Source organism: Choloepus didactylus, chromosome 18, assembly GCF_015220235.1.
Source record: "Choloepus didactylus isolate mChoDid1 chromosome 18, mChoDid1.pri, whole genome shotgun sequence".
Taxonomy (NCBI): Eukaryota; Metazoa; Chordata; class Mammalia; order Pilosa; family Megalonychidae; genus Choloepus; species Choloepus didactylus.
This window is the reverse complement of record NC_051324.1, coordinates 42,219,832-42,239,967: the sequence shown is the minus strand read 5'-3', so window position 1 is coordinate 42,239,967 and position 20,136 is coordinate 42,219,832. Positions and strand designations below refer to the sequence as shown.

The following is a 20,136-nucleotide window of genomic DNA, read 5'->3' as shown; positions in this document are numbered from 1 at the left end:
ACCCCTCTTAAACTTTTGAAGTGCATATGCACACATACACACATTTTGGGGTGGAGAGGTGTGTAAGATGAATTACTTCTTTCCTGAAACATCTCTCCTTTCTCTCCAAATTATAGATAATGAGGCCAGAAGTGTAATTACTGAAGGAGTTTGGAATGGTAATTACTGAACTAATCACAAAAACGGTAGTGACTGCAGTGCAACAAAACTCACTTCGTAGCTGTCAGAATTACTTGGAATGCAACAAACATCTCATGTTTGCAAACCCAGATGCTGCACCAAACGAAGTTCCATATTAGCAAATTACCACAACGACCTGCTACGTATTGTAATGAGAAATCCCATTAAACTTGAATAACTTTAAGTTGTGACTGTTAAAGATAAACAAGGTTTGAAAGGAGTGGAGGAAGGAGGGAAGATGGTAGGTTTGAAGATGCTTCTCCCGGATCCTGTTGAATTTCGAAGCCTGTGATTTTGTAAACAGGTCCACCTTCACTAGTTCCCACCGATCACAGAAGTTTTGAAGTTTAAGAGACAAATTCAAAGGGTCACAACTAAAGCACCTGAGCTTCAAGATTGCAGGTGAAGACTACAGGGGAGAATGGATGTTTCCAAAGTTTAGGCACGTGAATTCCCATGGAAAATATGTTCCAACCCCACAATTCCCATGACTTCTCTGTTTCCTGCACCTTCCCAGCACCAAAGTCCAAAGTACAATGAACCCCATTTCCCTTCAAGGGCAGAGACTAAGTTCTCGGTTTCAGCTGGCTGTTTCCCCCTGGCGGCAAGAATGTTTTCTGCCCCTCACCCGTCAACAAGAGGCCCTCACCTCTGCCGCCCCTTCTCCCTTTCCCTTTGTGACGTGACTCACTGCGGCGGGGCCACTGTCCGCACGCCCCTCACAAAGGCAGGTGGAAACTGCACGCGGGCTCAGTGCTGGCTTGGGCTCGGGCCCTGCTGCTTCAACCTCAAGGGCCCCTGGCAGCGCCACCGGCTTCCCTGAGCCCTGACACCTCCAACACTCTCCATGGCCAGCCAGTTCTGCCTCCCGCTCGCCCCGCGCCTCTCGCCCCTGAGACCCGTGAAGCCACACTTCGGAGACATCCGAGTGGGCATCTGCGTGGCGATCAAGCGCAGTGACGGGCGGATCCACCTTGCTATGGTCACAGAGATAAAGAGAGAAAACGCTTTGGTCACAGTAGAGTGGATCGAGAAAGGAATCAAAAAAGGAAAGAAGATTGATCTAGAGACCATATTCCTGCTGAATCCAGCGCTGGCCTCGTCTGAACACCCAAAGCAGTCCAGGCCGTTGTCCCCCTTTTCTCTAGCACCATCTGCCATTGGAGACCGGCGTATGGCCACGCGGTGGATGACAATGAGTCCCAGGAAAAACGAAACACCCTCAGGGGACAGCCCGTCCGTGGGGGTTCCCAGCCACCCTTGCATTATGAAGTGGAAAAAGTCAGCCTGTTTACGCGAAATTGAGAAACTGGAGAAGCAGAGGGAGAAGCGCAGGCAGCAGCAGCTGGAGATTCGAGCACGACGCGCCCTTGACGTCAACAGGGGAAACCCCAACTATGAACTCGTGCGCATGATCGATGAGTACCGCAGGCACCTGGACAGTAGCAAGATGTCTGGCTTGGAGCCCCTGGAAGACCATCGGATCTGCGTCTGCGTGAGGAAACGACCTCTCAACCAGCGAGAGACCACCATGAAGGACCTGGATATCATCACCATCCCCTCGGATAACGTGGTCATGGTGCACGAATCCAAGCAGAAGTTGGACCTCACCCGCTACCTGGAGAACCAGACCTTCTGCTTTGACCATGCCTTTGATGACACTGCCTCCAACGAGTTAGTGTACCAGTTCACTGCCCAGCCGCTGGTGGAGTCCATCTTCCGCAAGGGCATGGCCACCTGCTTTGCCTATGGGCAGACAGGCAGCGGGAAAACGCACACCATGGGTGGAGACTTTTCAGGCAGGGCCCAGGATTGCTCTAAAGGTATCTATGCCCTGGTAGCTCAGGATGTCTTCTTTCTGCTCAAAAACCCCATTTATGAGACGCTTGACCTCAAGGTCTATGGGACATTTTTTGAGATATATGGGGGCAAGGTGTATGATTTGTTGAACTGGAAGAAGAAACTGCAAGTTCTTGAGGATGGCAATCAGCAAATCCAGGTGGTCGGGCTGCAGGAACAGGAGGTGTGCTGTGTGGAGGACGTGCTGAACCTCGTGGAAACTGGGAACAGCTGCCGGACTTCCGGACAGACATCTGTCAATGCCCACTCTTCCAGGAGCCACGCGGTGTTCCAGATCATCCTGAAGTCAAGAGGAAAACTGCATGGCAAGTTTTCCCTCATTGATTTGGCTGGGAACGAAAGGGGAGCAGATACTGCCAAAGCCAACAGAAAGAGGCAGCTGGAAGGGGCCGAGATTAACAAGAGTCTCCTTGCCCTTAAGGAATGTATCCGAGCTTTGGGTCAGAATAAGGTTCATACCCCATTCAGAGCCAGCAAACTCACACAGGTACTCCGGGATTCCTTTATAGGCCAGAACTCCTCGACTTGCATGATTGCTACTATCTCTCCAGGAATGACCTCTTGTGAAAACACCCTCAACACTTTAAGATATGCAAACAGAGTAAAAGAATTAACTCTAGATGTCGGACCTCCCCATGGTTGCCTCTATCCGGGTGAACATGAGGCACCAAGGATGTTACAAAACCACATTAGGAATTCAGAAATGTCCCTTCACAGGAATGAACTTATTAAAATGCCTTGTGCACAGAGTGAGGAGGGGCAAGAGATTAAAGAAGTAGTTGAAACATTATCGACTTCATCAACAGAGAATACAGTGACCTCATGGAAGGAGTCCAGCCAATGGCTGGGGAACATTCCAGAGACAGCTGATGGGGTAAACAATGATGTAGATTTTTGCATTGCCCAGTTATTGTCTATTTTGGATGAGAAAATCTGTGTTTTGACTGAGATCCAAAAGAAACTGAAATTATTACGAGCTGACCTCCAAAAGAAGAGCAAGGTAGAGTGAAGCCAGTGGGAAGAGATCAGGTTTGAAATGCTGCTGCAGTTCCTTTCTCTCTTATAGAGGAAAATTGTCTGAATTATCTAGATATAAAGATCCTCCTGGAAATCTTAAAACATCTTAAAATACAATTGTCAGAAATGTGCCCTTTATTCTTTCTCTGTGTTTCTGTAGCTCATTTTCATTCTCTAGGGTAGCAGTTCTCAATTGGGGACAATTTTGCCCCTGAAAAGACATTTGGCAATGTCTGGAAACATTTTCAGTTGTCCAAACTGAGGAGAGGGTGCTACTGGAAATCAATGAGGCCAGAGATGCTGTTAAACATCCCGTAACACCCAGTACATACAGACCTCTGCAGCAAATTATTATCTGATCCAAAATATCAATAGTGCCTAAGGGGAGAAACCCTGCCGTAGGAAAAGCCAGCTGTGATTAAACCAGATATGCTAATATTGTAACTAGGAAGGCAAAATAGTTTGGATTCAAATGACTGGTGGGAATACACTACTGGGCACACAATAGAGGAGCTCTAAGAACACCCTCTCGTGCCTCTTTTTCTGTTGTATTTCTATGCAGGTACAGATGGGAAGGGGGTGGGGAATTTTCTTGAGACTTCTTGTGAGAGCCTAGAATTGAGGAGTCTTTTTGTTCTTTTTTTTTTAAATGTTGAACTTTGAATTGAAATTTTAAAGTGCTGTGCTTCCTGGGAGTGATTAAATAAAGAATGAGGGTGTGTGTAGGTGTGTGGGTGTGTGTGTTTTATAAGCAAAGGCTGTATTGACTATGTTGTCTTTTGGTTGTTTTTTTTTTTTCTCCTCATTCTCTTTCCAAAATTGCCTGATTGCATGATTCATGTAAAAAGCCTTCCTGCATCAAAATTAGGGCAAAGAACAAGTCAGCAAAGCAGTAGGGAAAGTTCAGGCCTAAAGTGGGATGCATCCCCTAAGGGCCACATAGGGAATGGGGATAAGGAGAAAATTTTCCTGACTGTGGGATCACAAAGTCATTCCTTCTGGGTTGGGGTGCAGGGGACAAGGGGTGGGGTGGGGTGGGGAGTATCTGATCTGCAAATCCAAAAATAGTAAATAATATAATTGTAATGCACATCTACCTTCAGCAATCATATTTATGAAAATTCTATAAGGAAAATGAAGGATCTTTTGGTTCCAAGTCTGGTAGTTCCAAACTCTTCTTTAATGAGTTAAAAGCGGAATGATTTACAAAGCAAGTGCATGACAGATTGGGAAAATAAGGGGACACAAAAAGTAGTCGTCAAATTTCCCTACTACCTTTTGCAAATGTGTCCCATTCTTTTCAATTTTGCCTCAAATTTTAAAGATCTCATTGGCACTAAGGATAACCAACACATAATTCTACCATAAAGTAATAATATCCTACCAAAAGCCGTCATTGGAAAACCAGGACAATGATGAACAAATGATCTTTAGTGGTTAACCAATATTATGGCCTCTAAATAGTTTTCCTTCTGCTTGTTGATCTCAGCAGGTGAAGTTATATTATTGTTAAAAACAAACAAAAACTTTGCAAGTCTGTCCTTTTTTAGCACAAAGTGATCTTCCCTTTAATATGAGATTTTTTTTTTAATCTTGATTATGTTTGTATGCGATAAAAAAGTACGGTATTAAGAGTTTGGCCTGGGTTCCAGTCCCATTTCTATTATATAGATACCTATCATTTTAGGCAAGTAACCACCTTTTTGAGTTGTTACCTTCTGTATGAACAGGGCAAATATATCACCTACCTCAAAAGATTTAAGGATGGTTTCTGTTTTCTCCCTATCTCTCTTCCATCGTCTCTTCCAATTACTATATACACATTTACTACTGTTGTCCTCGTTTTACCATCACCACTGTTGCTACCAGTTCCTCCCCTAGCTACACACACAAATTTGGGTGACCTACTAGGAGTTTCAGCATTCTGTTATCAACTTCTCACATATATATTTTTTTTTATTTTGTAACAGACTGTTTATTGAAGTATAGTATCCATGCAGTGAAGTGCACAAATCTTAGCTATACAGTTCCATGAATGTTTACAAAATGTAACCACCACCCAGATCAAGATAATAGTAAATGACCGGTGTTCCAGAAGCCTTTAACCTGCCCTATTGAAGTTATTATTCCCCTAGCAAAGGTAAGGACTATTCTGACTAAAATCATCATATGTAAGTTTTGCCTAATTTTTTTCTCATGTTAATAAAAGCATATTCTACACATGCTTCTGTGTTTTGTGTCTTGCTTCTATTGACCAAATTATTACTCATGGCTGTGATCTGCTCCTTTCCCATTGATCTAACAGTTCAAAGCATGAATACCCCATAATTTAAACATTTTATTGGTGATGACAATTGTGTTTCTTCTGTTTCAAACAATTACAAATAACCACACTATGAACATTTTTATACCTGTCCGTTAATGCACACTTATATGCATTTCTGTTAAGTATGTCTAGCAGTGGAATTCCTTGGTCCATGGTATGTGTATGTTCAGCATAATAAATCATGCTAAGGAGTTGACTAAATAGTTTGTATTTTACACTACTACTACTATTTCACAAGAATCCCATATGTTCTTGGGAAATAATCCCATATAAGGATCCCAGTCCTCCATATATTTACCTACAATTAGTACTGTCATTAAAAATTTTTTATACATTCTGATGACTGTGAAATGTATTTCATTGTAGTTTTAATTTCCTCTTTCCTTATGACTAATATTAAACACTTTTTCATATGCTTATTGGCTATATAAATATTCTCTTTTGTGGAGTATATGATTCTGGATATGAGTTCTTCAGATACATGTACTGCAAATATCTTCTCCAAGTCTATGAACTGCCTTTTCACTTTCTTAATGGTGTATTTTGATGATCAGATGTTTAAAATTTTAACGAAGTTCAATTCATCAATTTATTAATTTAATGGTTAAATCCTATTTTAAAAAATCTCTGCCTACTCCAAATCATGAAGCTATTCCTCTTTGTTATCTTCTACAAGCTTTGTTGTTTTACTATTTACTTATCTGGAATTGATTTTTGCATAGAGTCAGGTGTAGGAGTCAAGGTGTTTGTGTGTGTTTTAACATGGATAAGCAAGTGACTCAGAAATATTTATTGCAAAGATTATATGTTTTGCCACCGCAATACATTATTTCCTTTGTTGTAAATGAGAATAAATTCTTTTTTCTGTTCACTTGGCATGTCCTTGGATGAATTCATGCTTATTTTTTATTTGATATGTCTTGATATCTACAAATGTAAGTCCACTTGGTTCTTCATCATTGCCTTTCCTATTATATGTCTTTTGCATTACTATATGAATGTAAGAACCACCTTGTCAATTCACACACACACACACACACACACACACACACACACACACATCCAATTACTGGGGCTTTGATTGCATTGCACTGAATATCGGAATTTGGTAAGAATTGAAATCTTTACAATTTGAGTCTTCCAATCCACAAATATGGTGTATCCTTCCTGTCACTTTTCTCTATTTTTTTAGTTCTCTGTTAATTTATCTCATTAATCTTTTGTAGTTTTCTATGGTAAGAACTTGCATGTTTTTCATTAGAATTATTCCTAGATAATACATTTTTTCAACTAATTTAAATGATATCACTTTTAAAATTTAATTTTCTAATTGTTACTAATAAAGATAAAATTGATATTTATATGTCAACATTTTAAAAATATTTTCTTTTTGAGTCTTTAGGTACAAAATCTGTGTTTCTGAATAAAGAGTTTTATTTTCCCTTTCCAGTCTTTATGACTTTTATTCATTTCAATTGTCTTACTGCACTAAGATCTTCAGTATAATACTTAATAGAATAAATGATATTTCAAATCAGTGATATCATACAAAATCTGTCCTTTTCTGTCTCATTTATTTCACTCAACATGATATCTTAAAGATTCATCCATGTTATATGTCTTAGGATTTCATTCCTTTTTATGGCTAAAGAAAATTCCATTGTATGTATACACCACATTTTGTTTATCTACTCATGGGTTAATGGACACTTGGGTTGCTTCTATCTTTCGGCAATTGGGAAAATGCCACTACAAAAATCAATGTGCAAATATCTATCAGAGTCCCTGCTTTCAATTATTTGGGGTATATAGCTAGTAGTGAGATTGAGGGGTAATATGGTAGTTCTATACATAATTATTTTGGGTATATACCTAGTAGTGAGGTTGGGGGGAGGGGAGATAATATGGTAGTTCTAGACTTGGCTTTCTGAGAAACCACCAAACTCTTTTACATAATGACTGCACCATTTTACATTGCCAGCAGCAATGAATAAGTGTTCCTATTTCTCTGCATCCTTTCCAAAACTTATTACTGATTTTTTGAATACAGCCATTCTAATGGGTCTGAAATGGTATCTCATTATGGCTTTGATTTGCATTTCCCTGATGGCTAATGATTTTGAGCATCTTTTCATATGCTTTTCAGCCCCTTGTATATCTTTGTTGAAGAAATGTCTATTCAAGTCTTTTGCCCATTTTTAATTGGGTTGTTTTTTCTTTTTGCTGTTAAGTTGAAGGGTATCTTTATATATTCTGGATATAAATCTTTATCAGATATGTGGTTTTCAAATATTTCCTCTCATCATGTAGGATGCCATTTTATTTTCATGATGAAGTCATTGGAGGTGCAAAAATTTTTAATTTTGATAAGATTTCATTTATTTTTCTTTTGTTACTTGTGCTCCAGGTGTAAAATCTAAGGACCAAAGGTCCTGAAGATGTTTCCCGACATTATCTTCTAGGAGTTTGATAGTTTGGCTCTTACATTCAGGTCCTTGATCCATTTTGAGCTTATTTTCATAAACATGCAAAGTAGGGGTCTTCCCTTTTCTTTTTGCAAATGTGATCTAGTTTTCTCAGCAACAGTTGTTGAAGAGACTATTGTTTCCCACTAGAGTAATGTTTGCCACCTCGTCAAACATCCATTGGAGAGGAGAGAGGGAGCAAAGATGGCGGCATAGAGAGGAGTGGAATTTAGTTAGTCCCCTGGAACAACTAATAAGCAACCAGGAACAATTAGTAAATAATTTGGAATAACTGCTGGGGGACAACTGTGGCTGTCCACACATCATACACCAATCTGTATTAGGAGGAATGCCTGAGATTGCAGCATAAAATTTGTAAATAAAAACTGAGGTAACTGTGCTGGGATCCCCCTCCCCCCATGGCAGGCTGAGCTGCAAAACCTCGCTGTGGTAGAAAGCAGCACTCTCCGAGGAAGTGAATATAGCTCAGCCCAACTCCAAATGGGGATTTAATTAACAAATGTGGACCTGCTGAATACAAGCTACAAACCTCTAACAAGCAATGACGATTGACCTTAAAGAACCAGAAGACTCCCCTGTCCCGGGAGAGGGAGACCAGAAGACCAGGTGTTAGCTCTGGCCAACAAGTGAAACTGAGGGGCGGAGGACTAACTCTGAAAGGGGGCTTTCTTTCCCTTTTTCTCTCTCTCAACCTGAGGGACTCAGTGCAGAGAGCCTCAGCTATTTGCTGTTCGCAGCACTCTGACCCAGACAGGGGTGGAGATAACAGAGCCAAAGAGATAAGGAAGCTATTCAAATGCAGATAATAACTCCCTAGGGGTTGTATCTTCCCTAAGAGGAAGGAGGTGGGGCCCAGCTCTCCTACTGGTCTTCCTTTCAGAACCAGACCCAAGAGCCTGGGAGAAAACAGCCCAAACAGAAACTAAAGGGGCCACACCTCCTTACACCAGTCACAGGCTGACAGGAGCCACCTGATGGGCAGGTTAGTAAAAGTGCAGCAGCTAGAGACCTCACAGGAAAGTCTGTCAATCTCTAAGGCACACCTGCAGGGAAACTTGAAACTGAATATAACCCCATTCTGAGATCTGAAGCCATTCTGGTCTGGGAAAATCTGATTGGGGTAACCAAGGAAACCAAATGCTTAGACAACAGAAAACTACAGTCTACACTACGAAAAATGAAGACATGGCTCAGTCAAAGGAACAAACTTACACCTCAATCAAGATACAGGAGAGATATTGTTTCACTTTAATGAAACAATCTATTAAAGATTTTCAAAGAGATATGCTAAATCAAATAAAAAACCAAATCAATGAGTTCAGGGAAGATATTACAAAAGAGAAGATGGCTGTAAATAAAACACTGGGGGAACATAAGGTAGAAATCAAAAGTTTGAAAAAACAACTGGCAGAATCTATGGAAATGAAAGGCACAACACAAGAGATGAAAGACACAATGGAGACAAACAATAGCAGATTTCAAGAGGCAGAAGAGAACACTCAGGAACTGGAGAACAAGACACCTGAAATCCTATACACAAAAGAGCAGACAGGGAAAAGAACGGAAAAATATGAGTAATGTCTCAGAGAATTAAATGACAACATGAAGCACATGAATATACATGTAATGGGTGTCCCAGAAGGAGAAGAGAAGGGAAAAGGTGCAAAAGCAAAAATAGAGGAAATAATCAATGAAAATTTTCAATCTCTTATGGAAGACATAAAATTGCAGATCCAAGAAGTGCAGCGTACCACAAACAGAATGGATCTGAATAGGCCTATGTCAAGATACTTAATAATCAGACTATCAAACATCAAAGACAAAGAGAGAATCCTGAAAGCAGCAAGAGAAAAGTGATCCATCACATACAAAGGAAGCTTGATAAGACTATGTGTGAATTTCTCAGTAGAAACCATGGAGGCAAGAAGGAAGTGGTGTGATATATTTAAGATACCGAAAGAGAAAAACCACCAACCAAGAATACTGTATCCAGCAAAACTGCCCTTCAAATACGAGGGAGAGTTTTTGTCTGACAAAAAGACAATGACAGAGTTTGTGAACAAGATACCTGCTCTACAGGAAATACTAAAGGGAGCACTACAGATATATAGGAAAAGACAGCGGTGAGAGGTTTGGAATACAATTTGGGGTGATGATAACACAGCAATGTAAGTACACTGAACAAAGGTGACTGTGAGTATGGTTGAAAGAGGAAGGTTAGGAGCATGTGAGACACTAGAGGAAAGATAAAAATTGGGACTGTATAACTCAGTGAAAACTAGAGTGTTCCACAATTGTGATAAAATGTACAATTATGTTTTTTACACGAGGGAGAACAAATGAATGTCAGCTTGGCAAGGTGTTAAAATAGGGTGGTGTTGGGGGAAAAAATACAATCAATGCAAACTAGAGACTATAGCTAACAGAAACATTGTATTATGCTTCCTTTAATGCAACGAAGGCAATATACCAAAGCTAAATGCCTATAAGAGGGAGACATAAGGGAGGGGGATGGGCTCTTAGCATTGGTGATGTTGTCTGACTCTTTTATTCTACTTTAGTTTAATTCTATCTTTTGTTTTTTTGCTTTTTAGCTGTCATTTTTTTCTTTTCTTTTTCTTTTGTCTCTCTACCTTCTTCGACTCTTCCTCCTTCTTTGTGGAAGAATTCGAGATGTCCTTAAATAGATAGTGGTGATGGTGGTGAATACATAAATATGTCACAATACAGGGAACCATCAATTGTTTACTTAGGCCAGAAAGTATGGTGGGTGAACAAATCCATCTTAAAAAAAAAAAAAGTATGGGTTGATGAAGAAACCTTGAGGGCACCATATGGAGTGAAATGTCAGACACATAAGGACAAATATTTCACTGTCTCATTGATATGAACTAATTATAATATATAAATTAATAGACATTAAATATAAGTTACCAGGATATAGAATGAGCCTAAACAACGGGGAGCAATTGCTTATTATGAGCAGAATGTTCAACTAAGTTGAAACTTAAGTGTTTGGAAATGGACACAGGTGATGGTAGCACATTACTGTGGGAATAACTAACAGTGCTGAATGGTGTGTGTCTGTGGTAGAAAGGGGAAGCTTAGAGTCATATATGTCACCAGAAGGAAAGCTGGAGGTTAAAAGATGGGAATGTATATAACAGTGAATCTTATGGTGGACAATGTCCGTGGTTTACTGTACAAGTATTAGAAATCTCTTTCATGAACTGCAACAAATGTATGACGCTATAACTAGAAGTTAGTAATAGAGGGGTATATAGGGAAAAAATATACCTATTGCAAACTATGTGCTACAGTTAGTAGTGTTTTAACATTCTTTCATCAACAGTAACTAATGTACTGTACCAATACTATGAGTCAATAATGGAGGAGGGGTTAGTTAGGAGTATGGGAGGATTTGAGTTTTCTTTTTTTGTCTTTATTTCTTTTCTGGAGTAATGAAAATGTTCTAAAAATTGAAAAAAAATTAATTGTGGTAATGGATGCACACCTGTATGATGGTGCTGTGGGCAATTGATTGTGCACTTTGGATCTGCAGATAATTGTATGGTATGTGAACAATCTCAATACAATTATATTAAAAAAATCCATTGGACATAAATCTGAGGGTTGACTTCCAACCTATCAATCCAATTCCATTGGTCTATATGTCTGTCTTTGTGCCAGTAACATGCTGTTTTGATTACTGTGGCTTTTGTAAGTAGTTTTAAGATTATGATGTGTGAGTCCTCCAACATCATTATTCTTTGTAAAGATGTTTTTAGCTATTTGGGGCTCCTAACCCTTCCATATAAATTTGATGACTGAATTTTCCATTTCTGCAAAGAAGGTTGCTGAATTTTGATTGGGGCTGTGTTGAATCTATAAATTCCTTTAGGTATAATTGACATCTTAACAGTATTTAGCCTTCCAATCCATAAACATGGAATGTCCCTCCATTTATTTAGATCTCTGTTGATTTCTTTTAATGATGTTTTGTAGTTTTCTATGTAGAAAACCTTTACATCCTTGGTTAGATTTATTCCTAGATATTTGATTCTTTTAGTTGCTATTGTGAATGGAAATTTTTTTCTTGATTTCTTCTTCCAATTTTTCATTGCTTATGGATATAAACACTACTGATTTTTGTGTGTTGATTTTGTATCCTGCCACTTTGCTGAATTTGTTTATTAGTTCCAGTAGCTTTGTCGTATTGTTTTTAGATTTTCCAAATACAGGATCATGTCATCTGCAAATAATGAAAGTTTTACTTCATCCTTCCTAATTCATATGCCTTTTATTTCTTTTTCTTGCTTAATTGTTCTGGCTGGCACTTCCAGCACAATGCTGAATAATAATGGTGACAGTGGGCATCTTTGTGTTGTTCCAGATTCTAGAGGGAAAGCTTTCAGTCTTTCACCATTAAGTAGGATGTCAGGTGTGGGCTTTTCATATGTGACATTTGTCATGGCAAGGAGTTCCCTTCAATTCCTAATGTTCCTAATGTTCTAAATGTTTTTATCAGAAGGTGTGGTGGTTTTTGTCAAATGATGATGTGTCTTTTTTCCCTTTGTTGTGATAATGTGGTTTATTACATTAATTGATATCTTATTTTGAACAACCCATGCATACTTGGGATAAATCCCACTTGATCATGGAATATAATTCTTTAAGTAAGCTTTTAATATGGATTTGGTTTTCCAGTATTTTGTTGAGGATTTTTGCAACTATATTCATAATATATATTGGTGTATAATTTTCTTTACCTGTGTTATCTTTTTTTTACCATGATTTTAAACAATTTAATGTAATTCCAAGACAAAGTATGATTACATTGCTACACATAAATGTGAATGTGAGTTTGCAAAATTTTGATTAATAATTCATTTCACCTCAGAGACAAAAAAAAAAAAGAATCAAAAAGAAACTGTGAGTAACAATCTATAAAATAGTTCATCTTGTGGTATCTTTATCTGGCTTTGGTATGAGTGTAACATTGGCCTTGTAGAATCAATTAACATATTTCTCCTCTTCAATTTTTTGCAAGAATTTGAGCAAAATTGGAGTTATGTCTTCTTGGAATGTTGGTATGATTCCCCTGTGAAGACATCTTGTCCTGGACTTTTCTTTATTGGGAGATTTTTGATTACTGAGTCAATGTTTTTGCTAGTAATTGGTTTGTTGAGATCTTCTATTTCTACTTGAGTCAATGTATATAGTTTGTGTATTACTAAGAATTTGTCCATTTAGTCTACGTTATCTAATGTATTGACGTACAGTTGTTCACAGTATCCTCTTATAGTCCTTTTTTATTTCATCAGGGTCAGTAATAATGTCCCCTTTCCATTTTTTATTTTTGTTATTTCTATTCTCTCCTCTTCCTTTGTAAGTTTAGCTAAAGGGTTGTCAATTTTATTAATTTTGCAAAGAATCAATTTTTGGATTTTTAAAATTCTGTCTAGGTTTTTGTTTTGTTTTATTTTCTATTTCATTTATCTCCACTCTAATTGTTCTTATTGCCTTCCTTCTGCTTGCTTTAGGTTTGATTTGCTCTTCCTTTTCTAGTTCTTCCAGTTTTGAAGTTAGGTCTTTCATGTGAATTCTTTCTTCTTTTCTAATGTAAGCATTTTGAGCTATAAGTTCTCTCCTCAGCACTGCTCTTTGCTGCATCCCATAAGTTTTGGAATGTTTTGTTTTGATTTTTGTTCACCTAAAGGTATTTCCTAACTTTGTTGATATTCTCTTTAATCCATTTGTTGTTTAAGAGTATGTTGTTTAATATCCATATATTTGTTAATTTTTCATCTCTCTCCCTCTTATTGATTTCTAGCTTCATTCCGTTATGTTTGGAGAATATACATTTTATGATTTTGATTTTTTTTTTTAATTTATTGAGTCCTGTTCTGTGACCTAACGTATGGTCTATCATGGAGAATGAGCCATGTGCACTTGAGAAGACTGTGTATTCTGTTTTTTGGGGGTGAAGTGTTCTACATATGTGATAGGTCTAATTAATTTAGGGTAGTATTTAAATCTTTTATTTCCTTATTGATCTTCTGACTAGATGCTCTATTCATTACTGAAAGTGATGTATTAAAATCTCCTACTATTAATGTAGAACCATCAATTTCTTCAAAACTGTCAGTATTTGCTTCATATATTTTTGGGCTCTGCTGTTAGGTGCACATATGTTTATAATTGTTACAACTTCTTGTTAAATTTTCCTCTTTATCAATATATAATAACTTTCTTTGTCCCTCACAACTGTTTTTGACTTAAAATCCATTTTATCCAATATTAGTATTGCTATTCCAGTTCTCTTTTTGCTACTACTTGCATGGTATATATATCTTTCCATTCTTTCACTTTCAACCTACTTGTATCTTTGAATTTAAGATGAGTAGCTTGCAGACAGCATATCGTTGGGTCTTGCATTTTTTTATCCATTCTGCTAATCTCTGCCTTTTGACTGAAGAGTTTAATCCATTTATATTTACAGTCACTACTGATAATGTAGGACTTCTGCCATTTTGCTATTTATACTTTGTGTGTTGTATACATTTCTTGTCCCTCAATTCTTTTGTTAATGTCTACTTTGATATTTATTTGAATATTTCTGTGTTGTACAATATTGAACACCTTATCTTTTCTATCTGAATATATTTTTCATTGTTTTCCTTGTGGTTATCATGGGGTTAAAATTTAATATCTGTGGAGACCCAGGGCCCTGGCTCCCCCTCCATACTGAGAGGAAGTCATTGCACATAGCTGCCTACATGACTGGGACAGAAGTTAAAGGTCAACAGAATTCCTCAACTAGAAAAGAATGTACAGATGGTATCGTAAACCACTTATCTTGTAAAGCATTGAAACTTCCCTCCACTGATCACTGTTGATAACAAAACTCCAGACCCCTGTGTCATGAGACCTTGCTGAAACTTCATTCTCATAATCTATGGACTGTCTTTGTCCCAAACCCTTATAAGCTGCCCCTTGCACTTCTGCCTTTGTGGAGTACTGAATTCCTGAATGGCTGCCACCGGGAAAAAATTTTCTCCTGTTTGTAAGTCTTAATAAAACTCATGTCTGCCTCTGTGCCTAGTGTGTTCTCTGGTCTTGGGGCTGCACCAACCCAAGCCATACAAAAGCTGGGTTGAAACACCTGGCGAGCCAGCAAGGAGACCATAGAGCCATCAGCTGTAGCGGGCATGAGTCCTGGAAGGGAAAATACATGGGGAAATCCAAAATTGGCCTATATCATCCATGTGGGCAGGGGTGGATGCCCTCCTGGACGAATGGGGACTGCTGCAAGAGTATGGGGATGCCCTGAAAACTCTGGCAGGATTGCTAACTGTTTTGCAACTGATAGCAGGACAACTAAATTTTAGCAAAAAGAGAAAAGAACACCAAATAGTGGCAGACACAGCCTGGATCCTTTTGGGAGCCTTATGTATGGCCACAGAGGCAGAACAGGCAGCAAAAGCAACAGTGTGCCATCTAGAAGAACTAAAATTATAGAGGGACACATGGCTCACTCAAGCAGACATGAAAGATGCCTTAACTGAGCATCTGTGTCATGTGGATAATCAATTGGAACAACATCCTAAATATGTAACAATCATATTTAGTTTGATACCAACTTAACTTCAATAGCATACACACATACTTTTCCTATACTCCTCTGCCCCCCACTTCTTTTTGTACTTGTTATATCTTTGTACATTTATATCTTTGTATAGTCTATGTCCAAAACCACAGATTTATATTATTTTATATGCATTTCCATTTTAGCACCTGGAGGAAGTTACACTAATACTGGAATTTATAATTATCAAATGGTACCTTTACCTCAGGTCTTTATCCTTTCTGTCACTTTGAACCACTGTCTAGTTTCCTTTTCTTTCAGTCTGAAGAATTCCCTTTACCATTGCTTATAGTGATGGTTTAGTGGTGATGAATTCCCTCAGCTTTGTTTATCTGGGAATATCTTAATCTCTCCCTCATTTTTGCAAGAAAGCCTCATCAGATATAAAATTCTTGGCTGGAAATTGTTTTATTTCAACCCACTGCCTTCTTGCTTCCATGATTTCTAATAAGAAGCCAGCACTCTAAATAATTGAGACTCCCTTGTACATAACATGTTGCTTTTCTCTTGCAGCTTTCAGAACTCTCTCCTTGTGCTTTGCATTTGATAGTATGATCAATATATGATAGGCTGTATTTTTCTTCATGTTTATCCTGTTTGGTATTCTCAGCTTCTTGAATGTGCATATTCATGTCTTTTAGTACCTTTCAGAACTTCTCTGTCATTATTTATTTAAATGTTCCTTCTGTTCCTTTCTCTCTTTCTTCTCCTTCTGGGACTCCTATAATGTGTACATTGGTACACTTGATAGTGTCTCAGAAGTGCCTTAGGCTATTTCTGCTTTTAATACTTCTTTTTACTTCCTGCTCCTTACCTGGCTCATTTCAAGTGTATTGTCTTTGAGTTCACTGATTCTTTCTTCCACCAGTTCCAATCTGCTCTTGAAACACTCCTGAGCATTTTTCATTTCAATTATTGTGGTCTTCAACTCTGGTATTTCTGTTTCATTCCTTTATAAAATTTCTATTCTTTACTAAGATTCTCAGATTGCTCATTCAATGCTTTCCTGGTATCTTTTAATTTCTTCTCTATACTTTCCTTCATCTCATTGAGCATTTTCAAGACCACTTTTTGAAATGCTTCATTCAGTATGTCCACATTCTAGCCATTTTCTTTGAAATTTTATGGTTTTTTATCCATTTCCTTTGACTGAACCATCATTTCCTGTTTCTTTGTCTCACACTAATTTTTTTTTTGCATACTGTACATTTTAATAATTTAAAATGCTAATTCTGGGATTTATTCCCTGAGTTTTTTGTTTCTTGGTTTGTTATCTAGCTTGTTATAAGACAGAGATTTTCTTGAGCTTCTGCTCTCTTATCAGGAATGTCTATCCAAGGTTAATGCAGTGTGCAGGGCTTTCCCTATCTTTCTGGGACCTTGTCTTGTCATGGGCTTTTACTTGTTACTTGTTTTGTAGTTCCCCAGTTTATAAAAGTATTCCCAAGGATTCATATATCCAGATTAGTGGAATAAAACTTAAAATCCCTGCTTCAAAAAAATTGCTTCTTCTTAACTAGTCTTAGTAACTTTGATTCTATTAAGTTACAATTCTTCCTTGATAAGTGTACATAAGCATTTTCATTAATGTTAATATGAAGTACTGGTACTGCAAATGATCTGAAAATACAAAACATGAAATCTCATAAGAACATCAGAAAATAAAATACTATGTAAATGAAAAAAAATCAGAAAATAAATTAATTGGGGTCACATTAAAAGGGAAATTTGACAGTTCACACACAGATGCACTGAGGTTGAAAATAAGAATTGTAAAGCAAATTATCACTTTAACAGGACTGTAGGGAAAATGTTGGAGTTTCTAGAGTGGGGAAAAAATAAATAGTTCCAATACTTTGGAAACAACTATCTGCATGCTAAACTTGGCATGCTAATTACAAGTTGCTTGTCAATTAAAATAGATTGTATCCATTCTTGTAGTGAACAAGCTTATTCTGAATTTAGGTTTACCTCAGAGATACTGCTGGTTCAGTTCCAGATGACTGCCATAAGGTGAATATCACAATAAAGTGGGTCAAATGAAATTTTTGGTTTCCCAATGTATATAAAAGTTACATTTACACTGTAGTCTATTAAATGCACAATAGCATTATGTATAAAAAATGTACATACCTTAATTTAAAAATATTTCATTGCTATAAAATGCTAACCTTCATTTGAGCCTACAGTGAGTCATAATCTTTTTGCTACTAGAGGGCCTGGTCACGATGTTGACAGAAGCTGATTGATCAGGGTGGTGGTTGCTGAAAGTTGGGGTGGCTGTGGCAATTTCCTAAAATAAGACAGTAATGAAGTCTGCCACATCGATTGACTCTTCCTTTCAGAATTTTCTGTAGCATGCAATGCTGTTTGATAGCATTCTACCCACAGTAAAACCTTTCAGAATTGGAGTCAATCCTCTCAAAATATGCCACTTTTATCAATTAAGCTTATATAATATTGTAATATAAATCCTTTGTTGTCATTTCAACAATGTTCACAGCATCTTCATCAGAAGTTGATTCCATTTCAAGAAACCACTTTCTTTGCTCATCCATAAGAAGCAACTCTGTTCAAGTTTCATCATGAGATTGCAGCAATTCAGTTACATCTCCAGGCTCCACTTCTAATTCTAGTCCTCTTGCTATTTCCACCACATCTGCAGTTACTTCCTCCACTGAAGTCTTGAACCCCTCAAAGCCATCCATGAGGGCTGGAATAAATATCTTCCGTTGTTGTTAATATTTTTACCTCCCTTGAACCATGAATGCTCTTAATGGCATCAGAAATGGTGAATCCTTTCCAGAGAGTTTTCAATTTACTTTCCTAGATTCATCAGAAGAATCACTATCTACGGCAGCGATAGCATTATGAAATATATTTCTTTAATAAGACTGGAAAGTTGAAATTACTCCTTGATCCACAGGCTGCAAAATGGCTATTGTGTTAGCAGACATGAAAAAAAATATTAATCTCTTTGTATATCTCTATCAGGGCTCCTGGGTGACCAAGTGCATTGCCAATGAGTGGTAACATTTTTAAAGGAATTTTTTTTCTGAGCAATAGATCTCGACATGCTATAAGTACATTGCTGTCATTCAGGCTTTGTTGTTCTATTTATGGAGCACAGGCAGAGTAGATTTAGCATAATTCTTAAGGGTCCTAAGATTTTCGGAATGGTAAATAAGCATTGGCATCAACTTAAAGTCATCAACTGCATTGGCCTCTAAAAAGAGAGTCAGCCAGAACTTTGAAGCTTTGAAGCCAGGATTGACTTCTCCTCTCTATCTATGGAAGTCCTAGCTGACATCTTCCAATATAGGTTATTTAATCTACATCGAATATCTTTATTTTAGTGTAGCCACATTCATGAATTATCTTAGGTAGATCTTCTGGATAACTTGCTGTAGCTTCTACATCAGCACTTGATGCTTCACCTTGCACTTTTATGGTTTGGAGACAGTGTCCTTCCTTAAACCCTATGGATCAACTTCTGCTAGCTTCAAATTTTCTTCTGCAGCTTTCTCTCCTCTCACTCTTCATGGGATTGAAGAGAATTAGGGTCTTGCTCTGGATTAGTCTTTGGCTTAAGGGAATGTTGTGACTGGTTTGACCTATCTAGACCACTAAAACCTTCTCCACATCAGCAATAAGGCTGTTTCACTTTCTTATCATTTATGTGTTCACCAGAGTAGCACTTTTAATTTTCTTCCATAACTTTTCCTTTGCATTTACAACTTGACTAACCATTTGGCACAAGAGGTATATTTTGGCTTTTGACATGCTTTTTTCGCTAAGCTTAACTGTTTCCAGCTTTTGATTTAAAGGAGGATGTGGGACTCTTCCTTTCACTTGAACACTTAGAGACCATTGTAGCATTATTAATTGGCCTAATTTCAATATTGTTGTGTCTTGGGTAATGTGGAGGCTTGAGGACAAGGAGAGAGATAGGGCAATTGCCAGGTGGTGGGGCAGTCAGAACACACACAACACTTATCAATTAATGTCGCCATTTTATATGGGCATGGTTTGATAAAACTATAACCATAACATCAAAGATCGCTGATCGCAGATCACCAAAACAGATATAATAATAATTAAATGGTTTGAAACATTGTGAGAATTACCAAAATATGACACAGAGACACAAAGTGAGCAAATGTTCTTGGAGAAAATGGCTCCGATAGACTTGCTTTACTCAGGGTTGCCACAAACCTTCAATTTTAGAAAAATGCAGTATCTGCAAAGCCCAATAAAGTGAAGCACAATAAACATGGTATGCTTGTACTGCAAAAACTTGCGATTAATAAAACTGCTTTTTAAATACTGAACTTAAGATTTCTTAACTGCAAATTTTCTTTGTGACAAGTAGTCGGTGATAGTAAGGTTTTATGCTCTTTTTTTACAGCCTATTCAGTAAAATTATTTTAACAATCCACATAATAAAAACCCTAAATAAATATTTATGTGCTAGTTAAATGAGTGTATGAATTAGTTTTCTTTGTAATTTGATTACAGATTTAAAATATCATTCTAAGAGCAGGAACATAGCTTCTAATGTGTGCTGTTGTTTAAGAAATAAAGTGTCAAAATTGTCTGTTATTCAAAGAGTAGGATAT

At 37.6% G+C, this 20,136-nt stretch overlaps 1 protein-coding gene across 1 annotated transcript; it reads left to right on the top strand.

Moving 5' to 3' along the window:
• The first annotated feature begins 1,027 nt into the window (after window positions 1-1,027).
• KIF2B (kinesin family member 2B) lies at window positions 1,028-3,049 on the top strand. The gene has a single exon (XM_037809489.1). The coding sequence runs from the start codon at window positions 1,028-1,030 to the stop codon at window positions 3,047-3,049; it is 2,022 nt and encodes a 673-aa protein (XP_037665417.1).
• Window positions 3,050-20,136: the final 17,087 nt, after the last annotated feature.